We start from the raw sequence: 26,145 nt of genomic DNA on the forward strand, positions 1-26,145 counted from the left end.
TTTAAAAAGATCTATTCAAAAAGCTCACAAATATATTTAGGGTCTATTCTTTGCTTTGTGTCATTTAGAAAAGACAATAGGAAGTTGGCATGGGGTTCTTACTTCACAGAATTGAAGGCAAGCTGAAGGACACGTTAACACTAAACTCAAGGAAAAAGATGGAAAGTGGGGAGAGGGATGAAGAGAGCTGGAGAGAGGGGTGGAGGAGGAAGAAGAGAGGGATGAGAAAAGGAGAGGATAAAGACAAGTAGGGGAGAAAGAGGCTCAGGGGGGAAGGAGAACATAAAGAGGAGGAGGAGCAGGGGGAAGGGGAGGAAGAAAAGGAGGAGGGAAGAGGATGGGGAGGAGGAGGAAGAGGAGGATGGAAGGAAGGAGGAAAGGAAGGAGGGAGGGGAGGATGGGGAAGGAGGGGAAGAGAGAGGGGGAGGAGGAGGAGAATGAGGAAGGAAGAGGAGGGAGGAGGAGGAGAGGGGCGAGGAGGAGGGAGGAGGAGGAGGGAAGAGGAGAAGAGAGGGGTTGTGTCTTTAACACTGTGCTGGGCTAGGAATGAGGCTGAGATTCTGATATGGGTTACAGGTTTTCCCGTGGACAGTTCTGAGTCAGATTCTCAACATCTCATAGTTTCCAGGGTTCTGTATAACGTATAGCCCTGCAAAGGTCACCCTTCTGCTCCTGTCCCCAACTCACCTGGGTCACATGGCCTCCTGGCTCTGCCTTCATTCAGGAGTCTATTCAGTAAAACAGGCAGCCTCTACCATTTCCATCACATCTCAAGCCTTATCCCGACTGTAGGTTCTGTTCTTGGCCTTAAGCTCAGCCTCCGTTACGCTCTCACTCGTTAGTGGACAGTGCCGCCTCCTCCGTGGGTTACAACCTTCAGCAAGAAAGACTCAGCTGCTTTCACTCCAACACTTAGGGTCTATCCCTTGGAAGTCGCTCCACACACAAGTACAGCTGTTCCTCAGGACCCACAGGGTTACCCAAATCACTGGTGTTCAAGGACTGTACATCAAGTGCTGTAATAGTCACTATGCACACCGTCACTTTCAGGACACACACACACACACACACACACACACACACACACACACACACACACGTCCTTCATGAGTTATAATAACCAGTAGCATGTAAATGTTAAACAGTTATGCTTTATTGTTAAAAGGGAAACGGAAAGATAAATGACGCTGTGCAAAGTCAGTAGTGATGGCTCTTTTTGAATACTGTCTGTCTGCGGTGGGCCGCACCCGTGAACACGGAGCCCGCAGATACAGCAGCCAGCCATATCACTAAATGAAGATAGCATCAAACTAAGAGGGTAGCAACTTACACAAGGACCTTATGAAGGGACAGCGCAGCAGCTGACCCTTGCAGGATGGGCAGCGGGACTGAATAACAGCCATCTTTGTGCCCACTTAGAGATGCTAAGAGATGCCACCTCGACTGAAGAGAGACCCTCGCCATGTTTACGCCCTTACAAAGCCATGCGAGGACAATCCCAGTCTGAAAAGCAAACCAGAGGCTGTTCTTCCACAGGATCTACTTCTCTGGACTTCTGATTCCTGGGGTGTAGAGTATGGGGACTGTCACCCAGTCTTTCAGGCCCACCACAAGGATCAAACTACACAACGCAAAGAGGCACGCCAACTGATAGAAGCATCTGTACAAATGAGATTACTTCATCTTAGGAGACAAACTGACCGCCAAGTACAGCCACATCTGTGATTTTGACTCACTTCCGGTTCCTGGCATTCCTGTCATCTGTTCTGTTTTGCTTAGGGGGCAAAGCATATAGGCAAGCCAAACCCAGCCTCATGCTGGTGAGTGCTAAGTCTGAGGAGCTGGATTTGGCACTGTCATTTAAATGTTCACCACCTCACCACTAAACAAGAGCAAACCCTCTTTTTTTTTAAAAAAAAATATATTTTATTAATTTATTCATATTACATCTCAATTGTTATCCCATCCCTTGTATCCTCCCATTCCTCCCCCTCCCATTTTCCCCTTACTCCCTTCCCCTATGACTGTGACTGAGGGGGACCTCCTCCCCTGTATATGCTCATAGGGTATCAAGTCTCTTCTTGGTAGCCTGCTATCCTTCCTCTGAGTGCCACCAGGTCTCCCTCTTTATGGCATATGATCTTTGACCCATCAGGACAGACCTAGAACGCAGGAGGCTCTGAGGAAGCACCTGTACTCAGCTCACAGGTTGAGGACTCCGGAACATCAGTCGCCATGCCTGGCATGTGGCAGGTGTTTAATGAGCATCTGTAGAGGGGCAGCTTACTGAACAATCAGTGAGGTAATTAAACAAATGTTTGGATACTTTGTGACAAAAGTATTTCTTACTGGATCCACACTGTTATTTAAGAGAGAAGAAAAAATAACTCTTCCAAGTTCACAGTCATTTTCTTCATTATTCACAAAACACCACAAGAAACCACAAAACACCACAAAACACCACAAGAGACCCCACGTGTAAATACACGAGGAGGCTTTCCCCGGCACATGGAAAGTGTGCCTGCTGAGTGCACCCAAAGAGAAAACTTCAATTACACCCTCAGCCCACCATCATCCCCACCATGCGCAGCCACTGCCAAACAAGCACACACAGTCATTTTTCTATTTTCTGGGTCACCACACTAAAAGTGTCTGTCGCTCCTCCGCCAGGCTCCTTTGTCCCCCTGCCTTTGGTTGGGCACCATGGCCATGACTCAGTCCTTAGTTACCCTGTCTCCCTGCAGATGAGGAGCAGCATTACTCCCAACATGCAGAGCGATGACAAGGAAGACAGAGGACCTTTCTGCACTTGATGGCCACACTCACCCAGAAGCAGCAGTGGGGTTGCCACCAGCCTGCAACAGAGCCTAAGTTCACCTCATACTAGTTGCCTTTAAAAGTGTCTTAAACGAGCAGTGTGGACAGGCATCAACATACATTCTATGAATACCAGGTAGTCATGCTTAGAATCTACCTTGGGATAAAAAGCCACTGCACATAGTTACATTGTTTTTATTGTATATTAGTCACACGTTTCATTCACAAGATAGATTTTTAAACATCAATTTTAAAAATAATTATTTTTAAAGTATGATGTGTGTGTGTGTGTGTGTGTGTGTGTGTGTGTGTTTGCTTTTGAGTTTTGAGTGTGGGCATCTGTAAAGGTCAAAAGTGGGTGTCATGCTCTGGGGTCTGAGTTAAAGGCAGTTATGAAAGGTCCCCTATAGGCTCTGGGGTCTGAACCCACGTCCTCCGCAAGAGCAGCGCGTGCTATTAATCATTGAGTTATCTCTCCAGCCTCTTCAAAGTCAATTTTAAATCCTGGCCTAATGGTGAGGGCCTCCTGAGCAGGCTGAGGCAGGAGGATAACTAGCTTGGGCTTTACGTGGGGGTACAGAGTGAGTTCAAGACAAGCTTGACAACTTAGTGAAATCTTGTCTCAAAATAAAGGAATAAAAATGGCTGGGATATAGCTGAGGGGCAGAACATCTGCCTAGCATGTCCAAGGCCCAGAGCTCACTCCTCAGAACTGCAAAAAGTATTTAAATAAAATAAATAAGTATCTGCTGTTTAAAATTAGAGGCCAGCCTGTCTACAGAGCAAGTTCTAGGACAGCCAGGACTATACAAAGAAACCCTATCTTGAAAAACCAAAACCGAAACCAAACCAAACCAAAGTAAACAGAAACAAAACTAGAGTAGTAAGTTACAAGTATCATACAGTGACAAAATAGAGAAACCTGGACCATGGTCCCGCTCACAGTGTGACTTAGTCTTCCAGGCCGGAAGCCACAGGGCTAACAAAACACATCGCGCTCTCACTTGGGTCCGAATCCAAGTTCCCATGCTCAGAGTAACAATCCTTATGATAGAGATTTAAAATTCCCTTCAGTGCTAATGAAGGTCAGTTCTTATGAAACAAGCCGCACAGTTGCCCATGAGGGAAAGTTTGTTGTTGTTTTACTCTTAAGAAAGCAGAATGGTGCAGAACCTACTACAAAAGTATAGAGTTGTATGACACTTGGCAGTTACTCCTCTTAAACACGCGTTTCCAGAGAGATGCTACCAGCTCACAGGAGTGAGCAACTCAACTGGATAAACGCCTCGCACAAGGAAGGTACCAAGGAACAAATCCCACAGCTGACTTCAAAAAGGGACAGAGTAACAAAAAGGCTAAAATTAGGGGCTGGAGAGATGGCTCAGAGGCTAAGAGCATTGGCTGCTCTCCCAAAGGTCCTGAGTTCAATTCCCAGCAATCACATGGTGGCTCACAACCATCTATAATGTGATCTGGTGCCCTCTTCTGGTGTGCACATGTACATGCAGGCAGAGCATTGTATACATAATAAATATATAAATATTTTTTAAAGGCTAAAATTAGTTAGCATTCCAGGCTGTCATCATTCTGAAACTCATTTTGATGGGTTATTGCTGACAAGAATCACAGTGCAGCCAGGACTGTGGCACTAGGCAGTGAAGGAGAGATTCAAGCCTGTTTATGTGGAAAACCACAGAAATGGGAAGTGAAAGAAAATATGAAACTATGCTTTTGACTAATAATCATAATGTGAATATAGAAATTAGAAAAAACATAAGCCAAGATCTGAAACAACACACTCAGGTAAGGGCTGATACTCAAACAGCCTTGCTCAGCACTGCAAACTTCCCCAGTGTCAAAACGGAGGATGCAGTTCTGTGCACCACCAAGCCTCTGCCCAGCTACGCAGACCTGACCACACAGCTTAAACTGAGGCCCACTGTCTGTGTGCATGGCCATAGCCGTGTGCGATAAACTCCATGGACACTGAAATTTTGAAATTCCTGTCTCACAAAATATTATTCTCCTTTAAAAATGTATTTGGCCAAGAGGGCAACTGTTAATCTGAGCCAATACAACACCAGCCTACACATAGCTGACTAAATAGCACAGATGTAAGAACAAATCCAAGTGTAGTGTTAAATAAAGGCTTAAACAACAACCCCCGTGGTTAATAAAAGCCATATGGCTCTCTACCATCCCTTTATCATAAGAAATGTTCATAGTTTTTGTTATTACATTTGCATATTTATTATTGTGTGACATATATATGACTCTGTCTGCATATGTATGTGTATGTGTGTACCTGCTGTGTGTATGTATGTGTGTGCCTATGTATGTGTGTGTGTCTCTGTGTGTCATGTATGTGTGTCATGTGTGTGTCATGTGTATCATGTATGTGTGTCATGTGTGTCATGTATGTGTGTCATGTGTGTCATGTATGTGTGTCATGTATGTGTGTCATGTGTGTGTCATGTGTGTCATGTATGTGTGTCATGTGTGTCATGTGTGTGTGTCATGTGTGTCATGTATGTGTGTCATGTGTGTCATGTATGTGTGTCATGTGTGTCATGTATGTGTGTCATGTGTGTCATGTGTGTCATGTATGTGTGTCATGTGTGTCATGTATGTGTGTCATGTGTGTCATGTGTGTGTGTCATGTATGTGTGTCATGTGTGTTGTATGCATATATTTATGTGTGTCTGTGTCTCTCTCTTTTTTCTCTCTGTGTATGTATGTATGTGTATATATATGTATGTGTGTCTCTGTCTCTGTGTGTGTGTGTGTGTGTGTGTGTGTGTGTGTATGTATGTCTGTGTGTGTGTGTATCTGGACTTCTAGACAAATTTGTTTCCTACAATGAGAGGTAAGAGGACAATTTTCTGGACTTGGTTCTCTCCTTCTCTCATGTTGATCTGGGTGTTGGGCTCGGGTCATCAGGCTTGGTGGCCTCTTTTCATCAAGCGAGGTCTTTATGACTCAAGCAGAATCAGCCCAGGCTGAAGAGGACTCTGTAATATTTGGGCTTCTTTTTGAAAGTAACTGCTTTTTTTTCAAACTGGAAAAATTAAATTTCAATGTAAAGGGTCACAGTAATGAAAGCAGATACACAGTGTGATGAATTACAAACTGGAGGGGTGGGGTGTAGCCCAGTGGTAGATGGAACACTTGCCCAACATGCATGTGGCCCTGGTTTCCATCCTTAGTGACACACAGGCATACAGAGAGGCATAGATTTCATCCAATGGGAAGACAGACTGTGCATAGACACAGTTCTGACTTTCCACCACCTCAGCTTCTGTGGACACCAATGAACACCAAAGGACACCTGAGGATATGACGGAGAAAGACTCAAAGGCTTTCAGAGCAAGAACACTGCTTGGGGAGGAACAATGTAGCAAGGACACAACTATGTGTCTCTCTGTCAATCACAGATAAGAAGGCAAACAGGAAGTAGAGTGGGTCAAACCAGGAGTGACCCACTAAACCCAGAAGCAGCATTGAAAGGGACACATGCTCAAGAGAAAGAAAAAGAGAGCAAATTACAAAGTCAACTGAGGGAACCAAGCAAGACTTGTGAAGATTCAGAAGTCTAGCAAAGCCGGAGTGTTAAAGAGATTTGGGTTCTTGACTTGAGAATTGTAAGGAGTTAGCTGTGGGAAAGAGAGGAAAGACCATGGTGGGCATCATACTTGTTAAAGCTCATTAAGAACAACGTTAGTGAGGCTGGACAGATGGCTCAGAGATTAAGGGCATTGACTGCTCCTCCAGAGGTCCTGAGTTCAATTCCCAGCAACCACATGGTGGCTCACAACCGTCTGTAATATGATCTGATGCCCTCTTCTGACCTGCAGGTATACATGCAGGCAGAGCACTGTATGCATAATAAATAAATAAGTGAATCTTTAAGAACATTAGATTCTACCTCCTGTTCAGAAGCTGCCTGTTCAAGATCACACCCAAGATCTAATTACGCTGCATGTAGACACAGTAATAAGAAGCTTGGTGTTCATGAAAAAGTCTGAATATGTGTTTTATCTGAAAACTACATCTCAAGAATAGGTTTCAAAGAGTTTGAATCCTAAACAGCATGTTTATCGGCCTATTTCAATAACAAATCTACACATCTAAAACTTTAAAAGAACTGCCAAGGTCACAGCCAGAACAGAGAGCCCCCACAGAGTCAGGCTCTGCTGCCTTTACATCAGTGGCCACCTTTTCACTCTCCCCTCAAAAGATGGTTCTGGCTGCTGCTCAGTGAGGTAAGCAGTGTCTACAGGGCACGACACTCACCAAGCACTGCTCTGTAGGGGAGCAATAAAGCACAGGCAGGCACGTTCTGAATGCTGTCAAGAGCATGATTTCCCAGGCACAAGAGCGCCCCCGCCCCCAAAGCTGAGCAGGGAAGTGGCCTTCAAGGTACTAGAGTATTGTCCTTGACACATGCTTTCCAGAAAGGACACCCAACTGTTCCCCACATCTGCTGCTTGAGAAAGGATCATTTGGGTGGTGTCCACTAATTCACCTAAGACATGTCCAAATATGGAGAGTGAACTGTCTTTAAAGAGAGGTGCAATTTTCACCACCCTCCCCAGCAAGTTAGCCATTGAGAACAGCACCTAAAGACCAACATGCTCTTCCACTCAGTCAGTGTCCTTCAACGGCAATGCTATGATTATCATTAAGACTCTCCAGATGCCCCTAGTTCAGAAAGAACACCGAACAGAGAGAGCAAACCTGAGGGCATCCATGGATCAGAGGTCGGCTTGGCCAAGGTGTTCACCTGCTCCCAGTTGAAGTCATCATCGTCAGCTTGACTATATCCACAGGTGCTATAGGGCTCATCAAAGAGGCAGCCACCTACAGTGGAGGAACAAGAGGCAAAGCAATGTGAGGTACAACCGGAAGTCTGAAATGAGCTGAGGTGCATCGGGAAAACAGCCTTCCAAGTGACATCAAAGCAAGTCTGACTTGACCTCTTGGCTTGGGACCTGTGAGTCTGACCACTTCTGTAACCTTGACAAGTATTGCTGAGGGCTAACGATGCCTTACAAATACAGACACCTATGCTGCTCTCTAGAAGAAACCCCATGTTGGAAGAAGACAATTGAAATGAGCAAAATTAACATCCACATTTTCCAGATGAATACTGAACTCAGAAACTTTATCTTTCATTCAACACTTTAATAGGATTCCCTCAAATACTCAATATGTTTCAATTGAAAAATACAATTTGTTCAAAAACTAAAAAGAAATGTTTTCAGTAAAACACTGGTACAAAAAGAGTAAAAGACAAGGCATACTGCAAATGATGAGCATGGCCTGCAAAATATTAATATCCTTTTATTTCTTACACAGAAGCAGCTTTCAGATTATGGTCTAGGGAATTTGAGGTCTCATAATCAAAAATAGATCATAAAGTCACTTTATAGTCCACACAAGTCTCGGTGGCAGACATTTCAAGGCGAAACATGTGGGAAACATCTGCTTAATTCTTAATTCTGGGACAATGAATGAAGCTATTTAAAGGAAAAGACAGAAAGTGCAGTGTGCACATGTTCGGGGGCTCGGCTGCTTCACACCAGTGTCATCCAGCAGGGTGGTGGCTTTCAGTCTCTCGGATGCCTGTGACCTTGAATTACTCAAGGTGGCAGGTCCTCGGCCAAAGGGTTCACAGTGAATGATGACACTGACCACAGTGATGACTGTGAAAAGCCTGCTGTCCATTATGTAGGGAACATCAGATATTACATAATCAGTTGTGTAATAAATGAATCCTATTAATTCAACATATTAATTATAATTGTTGGCAGTTGCTTAGAAGTGAGGATTAGTGACGAGATGCACTTTTAGGGCTGCAATTGTTCTATGCCTGCCGTGCACACTGTAGAGGCAAAGCGCAAGGAAAACAGCACTGACAAACTAGAGAGAAAGGTCACCTGACCCAATTTTTACACACACACTCCTCCCTCAAACCTAGATGAGTCCTATGCTTTCCAAGCCACCCAGTCTCGGAAGACATGAGGGACTGCATGTTTAGTATGTAGGGACTTCCCAGATCACACGGAGCAATCCTAGTCCCCACCCTGTTTCCTGAAATGCGCACCCATTTGTCTTCCTTCAGCCCATGAGGCAACAGGAACGCTCCCAGCTCCAGCACGGGGACACTGACAATTTGAAAGGAGCTGTCATGTTCTGCACCTTAGCTTCCCCAGGCAATACAAGCTCTGCTCTCCCTGGTTCCTCCTGGGAGGTTTTCAGATCTGTCAGCATGTTGGCAGGTGTTCTCTGAACAGTGTCCCAGGGAACGGCACCCTGTGCCGGAGCAGGAATGCAGCTGGTCCCTTCTCTTGACCTCACCCTAATAATAGTTTTGCCAAAAGCATTGGTCCATCCTGAGCTGAAAGCATGTGGCTTTCCACACCGACAATCGTTTTTCTCCTTTGTGAGTGTGTGTAAGTGTGTGTGAGTGTGTGTAAGTATGTGAGTGTGTTTAATGATGTGCGTGTAAGAGAGAGTGTGTGTGAATGTATGTGTCTGTGTGTGTGAGAAAGTGTGTGTGTGAGAGTGTGTGTGTGTATGTGAGAGAGAGAGAGAGAGAGAGAGAGAGTGTGTATATGAGAGAGTGTGTGTGTGTGTGTGTCTGTGTGTGGGTATGAGAGAAAGAGCGTGTATGTCTCTATGTGTGTGTATGAGAGAGTATGTGTGTCTGTGTGTGAGTGTGAGAGAAAGAGTGTGTGTGTCTCTGTTTGTGTGTGTCTGTGTGTGTGTGTCTCTGTGTGTGTCTGTGTGTGTGTCTGTGTGTGTCTGTGTGTGAGTGTGAGAGAAAGAGTGTGTGTGTCTCTGTTTGTGTGTGTGTCTGTGTGTGTGTGTGCGCATACACGAGCATGCAGGACTGCCCACTTATCCTTACTAAGACCGTTTCTCTTTCAGTCATCACTCCAACCCTTTGACTGCTCTGGCAGTCCTAACCCTGTCACCTGAAATTCATAATCTGTCCTATATTTACATTACAGAGTGATTAAATTACTCACAAAATCCAAAATGCTCTTGAAGTTGAAACTTTCTGTTTGCTGACATAGTTCAACAAGCTTACACACTTCCATACCTCATTTCAGTTGATGGATCAAAATCAAAATGCCAGCGCACAAAAAACAATGCAAAGCCCATCAGCATGAGGCTTATGTGTGCAGCCCTGTAGGAAGTGAACAGTGCCTGTGTTCACGCTCAGTCCCCTGGAGCTCAGTACTATATACCGAGTGCTTCAAAACACTCCTCCAAACCCAAACGTGTCTGGAAAAGGGCCACTCCACCTGCATTTGAAGATATGACGAGGACTCTGTCCAAATTTGCCCGCATGTGCTGGAAAATGTTCACCAGGAGAGAGCCAAGAAAGCTCGGGTTGTCCCAAGCAGCCCTCTAAGCATGTAGCCATGTCTCAGTCAGGAGCTCTAGACCTGGGGTGAAGCCAGCAACCCATCTTCTAGGATGCTCTCAATAGTAAGAGTTTCAACTAACCCTTGCCCTGGGAATGCCACCTCATTGTCAAAGGTGCAGAATTAAGTTCAAAGTTTAGCCCTGAGAACAAATGATCATCACACGTCCCTCCTTTTACAGTGTTTTAACAGGTCCTGAAGCAAAGTGGATCTGTCCAGCACCCAGTACGGGCATTCCATGCTGACATTCCAATATGGGCGAGATGTTCAAAAACTATGCAAGCATTTCTGAGAAAAAACAAGTCCTCTTTTGTTACAAAGTGTAGTTGTGACACGGAGAATAGTTTCAGCACTGAAGGAACAAGCCAGACGGCACAAATAGTGCTGGTATTAGCAGTAAAGAAAAGAGAATGTTAGTGAGTGTTGGCGCAAAGGACCCCTGGGGAAAACAGAGAGAACGCTGACTCCCTCACCACAGACGGAAACAGCAGGAACAGCACAAGTGTCCACAAAGCAACACAAGGCCCACTAAGGATTTGGTCTTCCAAGTGACTGCTGGCACTGAGGATGTAACCAGATGCTGATGTGAGGATGGATACAGTAAAGGGGGGACCACAAAGAGCAGCACACGCCAGGTTGAGGACAGGAGAGGGAAGGGGAGGGAAGGAGGGGAGGGGAGAGAAGAGGCAAGGACATTGTCTCATGTGCCAATGAGTTCAAGTGACAGCACATGCTGGTGAGGATGTGGAGAAAGGGGAACACTCCTCCATTGCTGGTGGAAGTGCAAACTTGTACAACCACTTTAGAAATCAATCTGGTGCTTTCTCAGAAAATTGGGAATAGTTCTACCTCAAGACCCAGCTATACCACTCCTGGCCAAATACCTGAAAGATGCTCCACCACACACCAAGGACATTTGCTCAACTATGTTCATAGCAACTTTATTCATAATAGCCAGAAACTGGAAACAACCCAGACGGTCCCTAACAGAAGAATGGATAAAGAAACTGTGTTACATTTACACAATGGAATACTACTCAACTATTAAAAACAAGGAAATCATGAAATTTTCAGACAAGTGTGTGGAAGTAGAAATGATCATCTCAAGTGAGGTAACCCAGACCCAGGAAGGCACACATGGAATATACTCACTTGTAAGTGGATCTTAGGCATTTAGTGCAGGATAACCACACCACATACACAGAGCCAAAGAAGTTAAGTAACAAGGAGGACCCTCAGGAGGATGCTTAGATCCCACTCAGAGGGAGAAACAGAATAGACAGCAGAAGCAATTGAAGAGGGGGAACAGGGTAAGAGAGAAAGTGTGGAGAGGGGAGGACAGAGAGGGCTTGCAGAGAGAAGAAAAGCTGTGGGCGGGGGTATCTCTGTGACAAGCTGGAGACCTAAGTCAGGGTGGCTCTCCTAGGAGGATATGGGGGTGACTCTAGCTGAGAATCCTGGTAGCAAGGGTCACGAGACTGAAGAAGCCACCCTGTAACTAGACCTGACTCCTAGTGGATGGAGGGGAACACAAACCCACCCACAAAATCTCCGACCCAAAAGTTACCCTGCTTACAAGATGTGCAGGGATAAAAATAGAGCAGAGATTGAGGGAATGTCCAACCAATGCCTGGCCCAACCTGAGACCCTCCCCATGGGAGAGGGCCAACCTCTGACACCGTTAACAATACTCTGCTCTTCTTGCAGACAGAAGCCTAGCATAGCTGTCCTCTGAGAGGCTCCACCCAACAGTGGATCGAAACAGATGCAGAGACTCACAGCCAAACATTGAGCAGAGCACGGGGAGCCTTGTAGAAGAATCAGGGGAAGCATGGAAGGACCTGGAGGGGACGAGAACTCCACAAGAAGACAGACAGAGCCAACTACCCAGGGCCTGGGGGTGCTTGTGGAGACTGACGCAGCAACCAAGGACCATGCATGGACTGGACCTAGCCCCCTACACAGATGGAGCTGATGGGTTCCATGGGGGTTCTCTAATGAGAGGAGGGGCACTGTCTCTGACATGAACTCTGTTGCCTGCTTTTTGTTCATTTCCCCCTGGCAGGGCTGCCTTGCCAGGCTGCAGGGGAAGAGGACGTGACGTGACTTGATGTGCTGGGGTGGGTTGGTGTGTGGGGGCGGGGGACTCCCCTTTTCTGAGGAGTAAGGGAGAGGGAAGATGGAGAAGAGGGAGGGAGGGTGGGACTGGAAGGAGAGGAGGGAGATGGCTACAATCTGGATGCAAAGTGAATGAATGAATGAATGAATGAATGAATTGGTAGATAAAAAAAAAAAAAAATAGGATGATTAAGTTTTTGCCCTCATGTGGTTTTCCATTGAAACAAGTGACAAGTTCCAGAGTCAAGCCCCCAGAAATTTTATTTTTAACGAAATCAACAGAGAGGAAGAACGGGTACCTTGGGTCTGGAGGGATGTCTTGGCATTTAAGATCACCTGCTGCTCTTTCAGAAAACCTGCATTCTGGTCCCAGTACCCAAACTGGGCTGTTCGCAGTCACCCATGCCTCCAGGTCCAGGGATTCACTCAGGGCTTTCTTTTGGCTTCTGTGGGCACCTGCACTCATATGCACCACACACAGACACACACCCACACACAGACACACACCCACATACAGACACACACCCACACACAGATACACCCCACACCCATACACCCACACATTTGGTTCTCTGCAAAAGCTACAAATGCTACAAATGCTCTCAGCCTCTGAGCCAATGCTCTAGCCCCACATTGCCCTTCTTTATTTCCTTATTGATGTATTTATTTATTTATTTATTTAAATCATGAGCTACCTGGGACGCTCTCACTGCAGTGTCTGCTGTGCGTCTGACTATGGAGCAGATAGTACATTTTAGTGATCTTTGGCAATCTCCTCCTTTGTCTATAGGGTCCAGATTCCAGTGGTTTTGTTTTTGAGATTCGTGTGTCTGCCTCTCTGAGTTTGAGGTCATCCCAGTCTACAGAGTGAGTTCCAGGACAGCCAATGCTGCACAGAGAAATCCGAGAGACCCTCCCTGAACCCTCAAAAGGCAATGCATTCTCTTAAATTCAACGCAGAATTGGCCTGCAAGAATTTTACTAGAAAAACACAAATGTAAGAATGGCGGAATATCCCTCTAGACATTAAAAAAGAAAAACACTATCTTAATTCAACCCGGATACCATTGATCTGAATTCAGATCTCAAGATGACACTTGACTGTGGGGTCCAATATCTTCACTTTTTTTTTTTTATTATGGCTGAAAACTATAAGACAGTTAAATGTTAATGAACTCTCTGCAAACTGTGGCTCTCCGACATTCTTTTACGCTGGCAATAATTAGGTAGCAAGCCCAGTTGTCTAGAAAGGTCACTCCTGATCTATGAAAATAAAATATTGCCATTTGCATACTGGAGGGAATTTATCTTGCCTCCTCTCTGGAGTAACACAGATGGCTCTTTTCACCAACAGTGATGGGAAATAATTACCCTACAAGGCATAAAGAAGGTGGCCTCCCTGTGCTCCAGAGAGGCATTTATAAGGTTTCATACCCATCTGAATAGTCGTAGACAACAGAGCAAAAACAAACGGACACAGGCTATAGTCAGAAGTCATCCCAAAGGACTGGCAAGATGGCTCAGTGGGTAAAGCAGCTTGCAGTACAAGCCAGGCAACCCACGTGCAATCCCTGGAACCCACATAAAGGTGGGTGCAAAGAACTGACTTCACAAACTTCTCCTGCTACGTACACACTTGTGCTGTGGCGATTGTGCTCACAAACATGCGTCAAGCTCACACAGATGTGAATTATTAATTCATTTGCTTATTGGGGTTGCTCAGCAGTTAAGAGTCCCTCTTGCTTCTCTGGAGGACCTCAGTTCAGCTCCCAGCACCTATCTGGCACCTCACAACCACGTCCAGATCCCTCCTCCGGCCTCTGTGTGCACCAGCACAAAAGTGGCACCTACAGACAAATCTAAAATAAACTTCCTTTGACTGCATCCTGCAGTCATGCTGCCCCGATCCAGCTCACATTTATACACATTATACAAACTAAACAATTCTCTGCTTATGTGCAGAATCACTTCCATGCAATCTCCTCAGCTTTGTGAACAGCAGCGCAGTCTACGAACTTTATTCCAGAGGATTCAAAGATGCTACCAAGGTCACTACAGTTTGGGGCAGGTGCTGTTAACCTGAAACCGACTGGATGGGCTGACCTTTTAAATCAATCCTCAGTGTGTGAGAGTTCCTTTAAGCAGCCTGTGGGCTCCAACGTCCTCTCCTAGCCACAGGCACTGATTCCTTAAAGTGGGCAAATGCTAGCCAACTTCTGAGGGCACTGTCATTTTTGCCTGTTCCTCAAACCCACTGTGAGTCTTCTGCCTCAATGTGTGTGATTCAAAGAACTTACTTTATAACATGAAATAATAGGTGTACTTAATCTGCTTTAGTTTATTTTATTTTTCTAAAACCCTAGTGGCAAACAGCAGTAGTTTTCAAATTCCTGTGTCAGCCATCAGCTTTAACTCCCCTTAACAGTGATTGCTCAGTGGTCCTCAACCTGTGGGTCACATCCCTGCTGGTGATCAAGTGAGCCTTTCACAGGGGTCACCTAAAATCATCAGAAAACACAGATACTTAGATTACAATTCAGAACAGTATCAAATCACAGTTATGAAGCAACGACAAAAGCAATTTTATGTTTGGTGGTCACCACAACATGAGGAACTATGTTAAAGGGCTGAGGCATTAGGAAGATTGAGAAGCACTCACTGGTCTAGACCTACATTTTCTGTCCCAGTTGGCAAGAGCTGAGGTTTCTCCTGGGAGAGGGTTCAGGACAGAGCGTGCAGGAAGATGTGCACCTACTAGGTGCCTAGTAGGGTCCTTAGCAAACCAAACAGGGACCTGCTCTGGTCCTGACATCTCCAGCTATAGCGTGTCCTGGAGTCTCCCCAGAGCCTTTAACAGTGGGGCACTGCCACATGCCCTGCTCTCTGGGACATGTCTCCTCTGAGGTCTGCAGGTGCACTCTTGCAAGAGCTCCCTTCAGCCACTAGCCTTGGCCAGGCTCAGCTCCACGTCTGTGCTGGGGTGGGGCTGCCCTACACCCTGCCATCCTTTAGTCATCAGCTTCTGCTCTTCCAACAGTAACGGTGCAGTCTTTGGATGCTGCTTCCCACATCCCAGCCCATGTGTTATGTCTGCCTCCCGAATGGACCCTGACTGACCACGCCTATTTTTACAAACGGCAGTTTAGCATGATCAAATAGAGCCCCCAATCACCCTGAAGTTCCTATTCGTAGCCAGCAGCTCAACCAAGGTCTACATGCAAAACCCAGGCTCTCTTCTGTGGGCACCTTTCACAGACCTCACCAAAGCCAGTCAGTGACACTCCGATTGCCACTGGCCTGCACTGTAAGGGAGCAACTGAAGGCAAAGCCTCTGCAAAGCAAGTGGGGGGCAATGCAGTGTCCATTCCACAAGCGTGTAAGATAAACCTGCATCCTGAGTTCTGCTTTGAATTGGTGGGACAGGCTTACAGACTGGAGCAGACAGACTTACAGACACGGTTCTGATTATAGTCCACTTAGAGTTTCTCTGTGGAAGACCGTGATGCCCCTTGAGGGACTTTCTAGCGCGTTTTATTCATTTGTTCTAAATACAGGATGACCCCACTTAAGGCAGGTTTTATCAAACTTATACAAGAGTATTAAATGGGTCTCTCCATGGAGAAAATATACCAAAAAAAAAAAAAAAAAAAAAAAAAAAAAAAAAAAAAAAGTGCTAAAAATGCTCCCTCAAAGAATTAATGCCCAGTGTTGTCTTTGTGTGAAATACATGGGACCGCAGGTGTTTCTAACCATTTATTTAAATCTTAAAAACTATGGAGGACAAATAGCTATAAGCTACACAATTCAAAGGATAAGCAGGAAGTGATCTATAACGGACATGATTGTTTTAAGAGTTAAAGAAGTGTCTATACCCACACAGCGGAGGCCCAGCCTTCCTTGCCTAAATCACACTGACATTGACATTTAATTGCCTGCCAAACGATAAAAGTATACGGCGCCTCTGAAACTTTGTGAGTGTGCCATGATGTTTAGTGGATCAGACACTGAGCATTATAGAAAAGCTCTCCGACATAATTTAATCTTGCAAGTAGTTTTTACACATCGCACAGGCGTTTAAATGGCTAATGCGATGCTCTATTGTAAAACATGCCGTTTGCCCATGGACACGTTTTTTGCATGGTGCAAGCAAATGAGCTTGTTTCCAAAGCTTCTATGGCTTATTACCTTTACCACAGCCTTCATTTCCTGTCCATCTACAGATTCCTAATATTTAAAAAGGTTGGACAGCAGCAAGCAGTGAAGTGTTTCGTTTTGTTTTTTCCTTTTTGATCTTAAAAATCTTTGGTTTTTAGTGGGTGGGGTCATAATTTCTATTCCTAAATTCTCCAGCGATTACAGACTCACTGTGCAGTTGTGTATGTACCTGGTGACACTGTCCTCCACACCACAGTCCACTCCGTGACATTGCCCTCCACACCACAGTCCACCCCGTGACACTGCCCTCCACACCACAGTCCACCCCGTGACACTGCCCTCCACACCACAGTCCACCCCGTGACACTGCCCTCCACACCACAGTCCACCCCATGACCCTGTCCTCCACACCACAGTCCACCCCGTGACCCTGTCCTCCATACCACAGTCCACCCCGTGACACTGTCCTCCACACCACAGTCCACCTGGTGACACTGTCCTCCACACCACAATGCACCCCGTGACACTGTCCTCCACACCACAGTCCACCTGGTGACACTGTCCTCCCCACCACAGTCCACCCGTGACCCTGTCCTCAACACCGCAATCCATCCAGTGACCCTGTCCTTCACATCACAGTTCACCCAGTGACCCTGTCCTCCACACCACAGTCCACCCCGAGACACTGCCCTCCACACCACAGTCCACCCCATGACACTGTCCTTCACACCACAGTCCAGACACCGCACTATAAAACTCATCTGGCTGCCTCTGCCTTACAGTGAAGACTTAGGAAAGAAAACACTGCCGAGGGGAGTAGATGGTCAACTCAAGTCGGAGCACATGGTCCCTTGAATCCCGCGCCTCAGGTTCCCACACTGGGGCAGAGATTATCAAGTGGGTCTGGGGGCAGCTGCATCTGTGGGGACCACAATAGGAACACAAATTTCCAGGCTACACTCCAACTCCTCAGTCAGATGCTGTGGCCCCTCAGCTACGTGGATTTTACCAAGCCTCCAGTGACTCTAATGTAGACTGTTTGACAATCAATCTCTGAGAATAACACATTTAACTAGAACTCTTGGGACCTGCCTTGGGGATCTGAGGCTTTTAAAAAGGTCCCAGAATAATCTATCACTGACCTATTTCTAAAGAACTGCTCTAGATTGGTAGTTTTGAATAGTTTAAAAAGACACTGTCAGGTCCTGGGGAGGACAGAAGATGGGTCAGTGGCAGATGCTTAGAGTGAGGGAGGCCATGGGGCACCTAAGAATGGGGGACATTGGTTTTTTTAAAGTCATATCACTACATTTTGTTATTTATGAGTTATGTTTGCATGGTACATGTACGGTGCATGTGCAAGCACCACAGCATGCGTGCAATTGACTTTTTAAAGTGTTACTAGAAAAACATCTGTAAGTTGAACCCAAATACTTTCTGCTGTAAACAGCCAGACACACTCTAGTCACTCAAAATCACCTGACCTTTCAGTCATCACAGCTTTGAATACACTTAAGAGTTTAGTCATAAGCACCTCAAAAAGGAAGGACAGTTAAACGTCAGGCCTGGCTCAGAGGACTAACTCCCATGTTCCCATTCCCTGCCGGGATACCGTCCACCTGCCATTTTTCTCTTAGGTGGATCCACTCAACAAGCAGAAAACGACCATGCTAAGACAAACGCAGGAAATTAATAGAAGGCAGGGTCTCATCCATGCCCGGGAGCACTCCTGCCTGCTGCCTGCTTGCTGTGATTTACAAACCCATTTCTTGATAACTTGTAGCATAAGTTACTGTCTGACGCAGCAGATAAACTGAATTCAGCCAGTCAGTCATGCTGGCTAAATGCACATACCTCGGGGAAACACATCTCCACCCATTACAGTCACTGAGCAGGATCACGTTATAAGGAAAAGGCATGCCCCATTTCATGTATCCTCTTGGCATTATAAACCATTTGTTCTAATTTCCTATGAGTAGGGGAATGGCTAATCAAACACAAGGTGAAGGCACTGAACTGGGGCCAGGGAGGAGGGTTCAGAGGTTTGGCGGAGTCCTGGTCTGCCTGTAACGTGTCTTGCTCACCGTGTGGCTTTTAGAGCTAAGCAGCCTCCATGAGCTCTAGAGGCAAAGGGAAACAGGCCGTAGGGAATCGGTGCACTTGGTCCAGATGCCCCAGACCCACTGAGACCGAGGAATAAGAAGAACGGCCTGCGGCTCTTCCTGACCTGGAAGTTCTCCCAAGTGGCCTCTGTTCCTTCATCCTCCATGCTTGACACAGTGAGGCATCTCACTGCTCTTGGGCAACTCCCAGATCTAAAGACCTTGAGCTTTAATAAGCTGTGTAAACGCTTCCTATCACTTGAGTCTATGCTCATCTGAGGAACCAGCTGTCTCTTTGAAAAGCCACCATTGAAAAGACTGAGGAATTGTATGCTGTCTTTAGACCCCGAAGTTCCATGAAGGAATTTTTTTCATGGATAGTTTTGATCATGAGCAAATCTGAGAATCTACTCCCTCTGGGATACACCTCCCTAACACCCATTACTAGCCACCATGGAAACAGCGAAGGTTAAACCTGTTGGTACACGCCAAAGAGTGGCCACTGAGTCCAGATGATGAATATTTGAAACTATATGTGGCTCACAGCATCTCAGAGAGAAACACCAATTCATTGGTGTTTCTGTACATTGTCTATACCGACTGGGTCACTTAGCTCTCTGCTAGACAGCTTATGACCCACACGAGTCTCTCAAGGCTTTCCCCCAGCACTTCCTCATCCCTCCTATACCGTGGCGTGAGTCTCAGGCCAGGTCTTCACTTGGCTGACACATTCCGACATAACTATTTCCTACAGCATATCTTGTACACTTCCTCTTCTTATATGTAAATCTTCTCATTGACTCTTAACTGCCCACAGGAAAGCATTTCAATTTTGTCATGTAACGTACATTATTGGTTTTATTAGTTTGGGGGGATGTCAGAGACGTCGAGCCCATCTACCTTTTGAGATTATTATCCCGGTTTCCTTTTAATCATATACCTAACAATAGATGGCTATTCATCTTCAGTGCGATGCCACGCATTTGTGCACACAGCTCTCCCACCCACTGAACAAAGTGCGCTCCACTCCCAGCATCTATCTGAATATTCTCATTCATTCTTCGAATGCCAGAGCGGAGGCCACCTCTCTGAGGTCGTTGTTATGGATGCCATCTCACAGATAAGATCTGCCATTCCTTCCTGTCAACCATGGCTCTAGAGAACAGGTCACTCTGGTGTTCCTACAACAAAGACTGCGGCTCAACCTTACCGTGGCCATGGTGGTTTTCCCTGCCACACTGCAAGTGACTAACAAGGCGGGGGATGTCTGTTCATCTCTGCACCCCTAAACCCCAGTCCCAGAAAATGCTTGGTTTTCATTAAATAGAACTATGTGAAGGAATTTTTATGACTAAGTGAGGAACAGCCTCTACTCAGGGTGCTGTGTATGGCAGAAAGGAAGGTGAGAGAAAAGCGTCCCCTGGGCCCCAGTCACTGCACATCGACATCTGGGCCACAGCAATGGAAGAAGTCTTCTTGCTTCTGGAGTGTTCTCCTTTCTGATGTGACTGGTGGCATCTGCCTGCCTCTCTCAGCCACTTCCGATTAGGACTTAGGTGTCCATCATCAAATCAGGGCAGGAAAAAGAAAGGATAGAAGAAGGGAGCAGACAAAAGACAATGGGACGATAACTCAGGGGACATAGAGGGTTAAAAGGAACAAAGTGGAGATTCTGTAGGAGGGACAAGGAAGAACATAGGCTATCCTGAGGCTCTCCTTCTCCTAAATCATAAAGAGGAAAAAGAAAGCAGAGAGCCAGCAACTAGAGGCAAGACTGTGAAGATCTCCCAGGCCTGCTATTCTAAGAATCTGCATAATGCGGCTACTGTTCAGCCGACCTCAGCACAAGTCAACAAAAACACAGACTAGATGGAGCGCACCGGGGCTCCACTTAAAGGCAGCAGTCACGCTGCTGTTGGCTTTCAGGTTTGAACGGCAGAAGAATGTTGTGAGTACTTGTTACATACACAATCTTCAAGTCTGTGGGGTAGGAAACCAGTCACCACGTAGTAACAAACTTTGTTGCTCCAGCCTAAAGAAAGCAAGCTTTGAAGACAGTGACTTCTTACATAATATTTAAAATTAGAAAATACATTCCATGCAAAAATCCTCCGAGCTGAGAGCAAGGCTGACAGAGCACAAAACTGCAGTGAGTCAGCTTCCCCCGCCCTTCATTCTCTCAGACCAATTAGTTGCTCAAATGTAGGGAGCTGGGAGCATTAGTCTTCGCAGGGTCACTGTGGCTACTATGTCTCTCTTGTCCTAATTAAGTGCCCACTCAATGATCTGGTCACACTTTAGCCTGCAGCCCACAGTGGACTTCAAAGAGCAGGCTGGCTGAGAGTAGCAAGCTGGGCCAGGCAATGGGAGGTCTGTGCAAAGCAACTGGCAGGTACAGGAGAGACACAGTGGCAGGAGTGTACCCAGACACAAGCGACCCAAAGCTCCTACCCTGTAAGCTTCATTTACAGATCTTTAAAGGCAGTGGTGAAAGGTGGCATGCTGGGAGCTGAAACCACCGTTCTTCATGACCACGACACCTTGGCCATCATTGCAAACACATTGGCAACAGTTGTCCCTCTGTAGTTGCTGAGTCCTACCCACGGAACTAAAATCGCCACCACCAGTAACGTGCTCACTTGTATCCTGGGATTGAGAGGAAAAAATGAGACAACACTCCTACTTTTCAACAATACACTTGACTGATGCAAAAGTTCTCAGGCTGGGAGTGAAAACCAAGTGGCACCAATTTTGACCCCCCCTCCCCCACATGCTCTATAAATTTCAGGGAGATATTTATCGAAGAAATGCCAATGCGACCTTAACTATGGGACAGTAAGGTGAGCCTTTCACTAATAACTCTCAATAAGGAAACTCATTCTACTCTACTGTTTTACATTGCTAGCTTCAAAATTAAAATGGAAAACTCATGGGGACACCAGAAGATTTAATTAGGTCAGGGACAATGTACGGACCTGAATTATTTCTTGAAAAGTAAGCGGCCTACTGTTGCAGGTGAACAGTGCAGTCCACAGAACACCCTTCCCGGCCCCGCCCCCCCCCAAACACTGAGCTATTCTGGTAGATTTGTTCCTGATTGACAAGTTGGGTAGAGAAACCTCACTTCCCTCCCACGTTTCTGTGGGAAAATCTGAACCGCCAACTTGTCTACTCATAGAAGAGTTTCGACTCTTCCAAGGCTTCAGGACCACCACATGGCCTTGTCCCTCTCTGTGCCCTGCCTTTCGCCTTGCTCAGTGATGCTGAAAGCCAGCATTTTAGGGTGACCTTGAGGATACAAAAGAGCTGGCCACAAGGTCGGACTCCTTTTGGCAGAAATGTTGTAACTCCCCAGGGTGTCAGACTCTCAGGGACAAATCCATAGTTAGTCCAAGGATAACTCAGTGGCTACCTGTACCAGATTGTCAGGGATCTTTTGTTAATGCACTTGGGCCAGTCTGAAAGACATGCCAGATCATCACTCAACTGTCTCTAGGGAACTCAAACTATCATCTCTACCAAACGAAAGGGTTATGGCCTCTAGTCTACTCTCCACACTCCTGCCCGTGTGCATGTTGCTGCTTCCCTCTCTCATGTACTGGTCTCCCATGCCTTTGCCTAGAGAACTGCATAGCACACTTTGAGACCACAGAGACCACAGACACCACAAAGGCCATGGAGGCCACTGAGACCATGGAGACCATGGGGACCATGGAGACCACAGGGACCACAAAGGCCATGGAGGCCACGGAGACCATGGCCACAGAAGGAATCAGTTTCCTCTTCCCTCTGCACTAACACTGTCATTCTCATCCATCCAAGTCATCCCTGCTGGGGTTTGTTTGTGCCCTCGGACTCCCACTGACACAGTAAGCAAGCACCAGCTACGAGGTATCCTAGGTCACTTATAACCTGTCTGTACTTAACGCTGAGAAATGTCCGCCTCACATGTCTACACATAGCCATGCCATCCTGTATCCTAAAACTACAAAAGGCACAGGCCTGTTTGATCCACAGGCTACAGTTTGATGCAATGTGGTCACGGAGACTAGAGTTTACCTGACTTGTCAAAGCAGATCCAATCAACACCCAGTTTCTCCCAAGTCATGCCAAGGCTCCACATAGCTTCCTGACCCTCAGCTTTGATATGAATACATGGCACACGTGTGGTCAAATGAAACTCAACATTGTGACAGGAAGGTGACAGTATCAGGGATTCTGTAGAATGAGGGTGAAATTACGGAGAAGGAGGCGTTGAAAGCATAGTGGCAACATTAAATGAACGGCTGGAAGCACAGACCAGGCACCCCAGAAAGCATCAACTAGCCGTGTCACGGGAAGGCGGTTATGTATCCGTGAGGCGAAAGTATACTGTGGCACTTTCTAAGAGAGGCTGAAGACAAGGCTGCCAAGGCCATCGGGAGAATGCTGACATCCTGGCCAGGGATGGGATTTTCATGCTATCAGGAACATGATTCATTACAGCCATCACAGCTGCGTGATGGCAGGGGCAGGGCATGCGTGTTACTCCTTTCTATGGACAAGGGGCACCAGCAGAGTCACACTGAGCCATAGACTAGACAACCCAAAGCTAGACTCTGACCCTGGGAGCCCCAACCCCTAAGAGGCACATTTGTTCACGTAGGACACGTCTACACAATCACAAAGGAAACTCGCTCCAGGATGTTTTCTACATATCTACTGCCCAAGAAAGTTGTATCTCATTAAACAGGTCACATCAGATACTTTACCTTTGAATTTGGCAGCCAAACAGCACTGGCATCTCAACACCCCAAAGACCTTTTATAGAGTTACTAAGTGCCAGTCTGATGGTGCTAGAAAGACGCTAATGAAAGAAAGTCGGAGAGAAAGGGCTGACTATGTAACTCAGTGGCAGGGCATCCACCTGACATGCAGGAGGCCTGACGTCTCTCCCTGCAGGACAGGGAAGGAGAAGGGAGGATGAGGAGGAAACAGGTGAGACCTAGTGTTTTCAAGTACATATCAGAAAACACTTAACTCCTAGAACCAACTCTCAGTGATTGCTCTGAATCTTGCACGAAGGAACGGATGTCAAGCAAGGGCGTGGACACATGAGGCACTGTTTACAGAAGACAGGGCTGGCTGCTTATGTTACTTTTTGTTTCACCAGAAGAAAAACAAAGATCCATCAAAACCACAGAGAGTGCTGGGGTGTAGCCCGGTGGGACTGGGTTTACCTGGCATGTACCAGGAGCTGGATTCAATCCACGGCACCAGGACAAAAGAGAAATGGGAAGCATGGAGTCATGAAAAGGGGCCTGCCAGGGATCTAAACATATCTTCAAAACTGGGGAAAAACAAAACAAACAAACAAACAAAAAGCTGTTAATGCTCTCCAGCTTGGAAACACTGCTCCAAAGGAGAAATTAGTACCAACACTGGAACAACAACAGCTACTGCCCCACACGGCGCGATGGAGAGAGACTATGACATTTAGAGCAACTGTTCAGGGGAATGCAGGGATGGAAGGACAGAGAGACTGCAGAAGCCACTGCCACAGAGAACTGACATGCAACACGGTAGTATAAGCTAGCCCCGTGCAATGGCAGTTCTAAAGGGGAGTGGACTTGAGTTATAAGGTGAGTGTGTAGGCCTCTGCCTACAATTTCATATCCTCCACACTTCTCCCCAGGCCGCCAGCACAGCAGGGAAGACAATTCACTGCAACCCGTCAGTTGTTGAAGGCAAGAATTTGTAGACAAGACGCTTGGCCACACCAGGCCCATGGCAGTTAAGAAGAAGAAAAAAGAGATGGCAATAGACTTTTTTCTCTCACCTAAATTCACGTCTGTTTACAAGCCAGTGGCAAACAAAGCAAAGACTAATATTATGGGACCGATCTTCAAATCCTACTTTTGCACACATTTAGCTTTATGAGCCTGCAAGCATTTTCCTAGACACCTTTGTCCTCTGATGAAGTAGACAGACCTTCCTTATCCACACCCAAGAAGGGACACCATTGGCTTTCTCCTCTTCCCTCCCTCCCTTCACATGTGTATAATACGTGTTTCTCTGTGCGAGCATGTGATATGGGCACATCTCTGTGTGTGCCTGCACAGGTACACATGTGCCATAGTACATATGGAACCAACGCAGGCACCTGTCCCTGACTTCCACCTCACTTGGCACACGCCCTTTGCTGCTTTCCCATTGTGTGTGGCAGGCTGAGAGCTTACAGGGATCCTCCTGCCTCTACGTCCCATCTTGCCATGAACACAGTGGGTGCACCCAGCCTTCTGCGAGTTCTTGGGTCCTCATGGTTGGGCAAGCGCATTCCCCACTGAACCATTTCCCCTGAGCCTCTTTTCTTTTCTCTTTTTTCTCCTTTCTTTTCTTTCTTCCTGTGTATGTTTGCATTTGTTTCTTTTTGATAGAGTTCTTTTAAGGCAGGATCTTGCGTCATAGCCCTGACTTGCCTGGTTCTAAGTCGTCCAAGCTCACTTCAGACTCATTCCCAGAGTTTGCAGGCATACACCCCACACCTGGCTGATGCACCCCACACCTGGCTGATGCACCCCATACTTGGCTGATGCACCCTACACCTGGCTAATGCACCCCACACCTGGCTGATGCACCCCATACTTGGCTGATGCACCCTACACCTGGCTAATGCACCCCACACCTGGCTGATGCACCCCACACCTGGCGGCGTGCTGCACTTTTCTTATTCCCCTCGCTTCTGGTTCTCCTCACTACATAAAAAGGTAAGCCGATTTAACAATCCTTTGAAATGAACATCCTCAAACACTACGGAAGAACACCAAAGAGATCTTTCTTCTAGTCCTTTTGAGATATGTAGTGCACTGTCATTATCTACAATTACCCTACCATAAAACTGTGCCCAGACCTCGTTGCCCTATGAAACGGGACCTTCATACCCATCGGTTAGCACTTGCACCTTTTCTCCCTGGCTCTGGCAACCCTATGGACCCCTCCTTCTCCACAAGACAACCACTTTAGAGTGCTCATGGGAGTGAGGTGTGTGTATTGCTTGCCTTTGTGCCCCTGGTTCATCTTGCTTAGCATAGTGGTCTCTGGTCCCACCCATGTCATGGCAAATGGCAGGGTTGCATTCCCTGCTATTGTGTGCACACACAGCCTTCCCTTTACTTGCCCATGAGCTGATGAACACACAAAATAAGTCTATACCTTGTATTATAAATAATACCTCAGTGAATCGGAAGATACAGATGGTTCTTTGACACACCTCCTTTTTTTTCCTGGCACGCATACTCAAGGTAACGATCATACGGTGGTCCTTGTCAGCATTGTTAAAGGAGTCACCATGCTGTCTTCCATGGTGGCGGCGCTCATGCGCACGCCAAGTAGCAGTGTGCAAGGTTCCTGTTTTTCTTCCTGCTTGCCAGTAACATCTACCTTTTGTCTGCGTAGCAGCTGTTCTTGCTGGGGTGACACAGAAGCTCATTATAGTTTTGATTTTGCTTCCCCAATGATTGCTGGGGCTAAACAATTTT

At 46.5% G+C, this 26,145-nt stretch overlaps 1 protein-coding gene across 1 annotated transcript in view; it reads right to left on the reverse strand.

The window, feature by feature from the left end:
* Positions 1-26,145, reverse strand: part of Ptprm (protein tyrosine phosphatase receptor type M) — a 680,548-nt gene that overhangs the window by 512,841 nt on the left and 141,562 nt on the right. The window contains exon 2 of the mRNA XM_051154461.1: positions 7,555-7,677. Within this exon, the coding sequence (XP_051010418.1) occupies positions 7,555-7,677 (123 nt within the window). The remainder of the gene's footprint in view (positions 1-7,554; positions 7,678-26,145) is intronic.

Source organism: Acomys russatus, chromosome 12, assembly GCF_903995435.1.
Source record: "Acomys russatus chromosome 12, mAcoRus1.1, whole genome shotgun sequence".
NCBI lineage: Eukaryota > Metazoa > Chordata > Mammalia > Rodentia > Muridae > Acomys > Acomys russatus.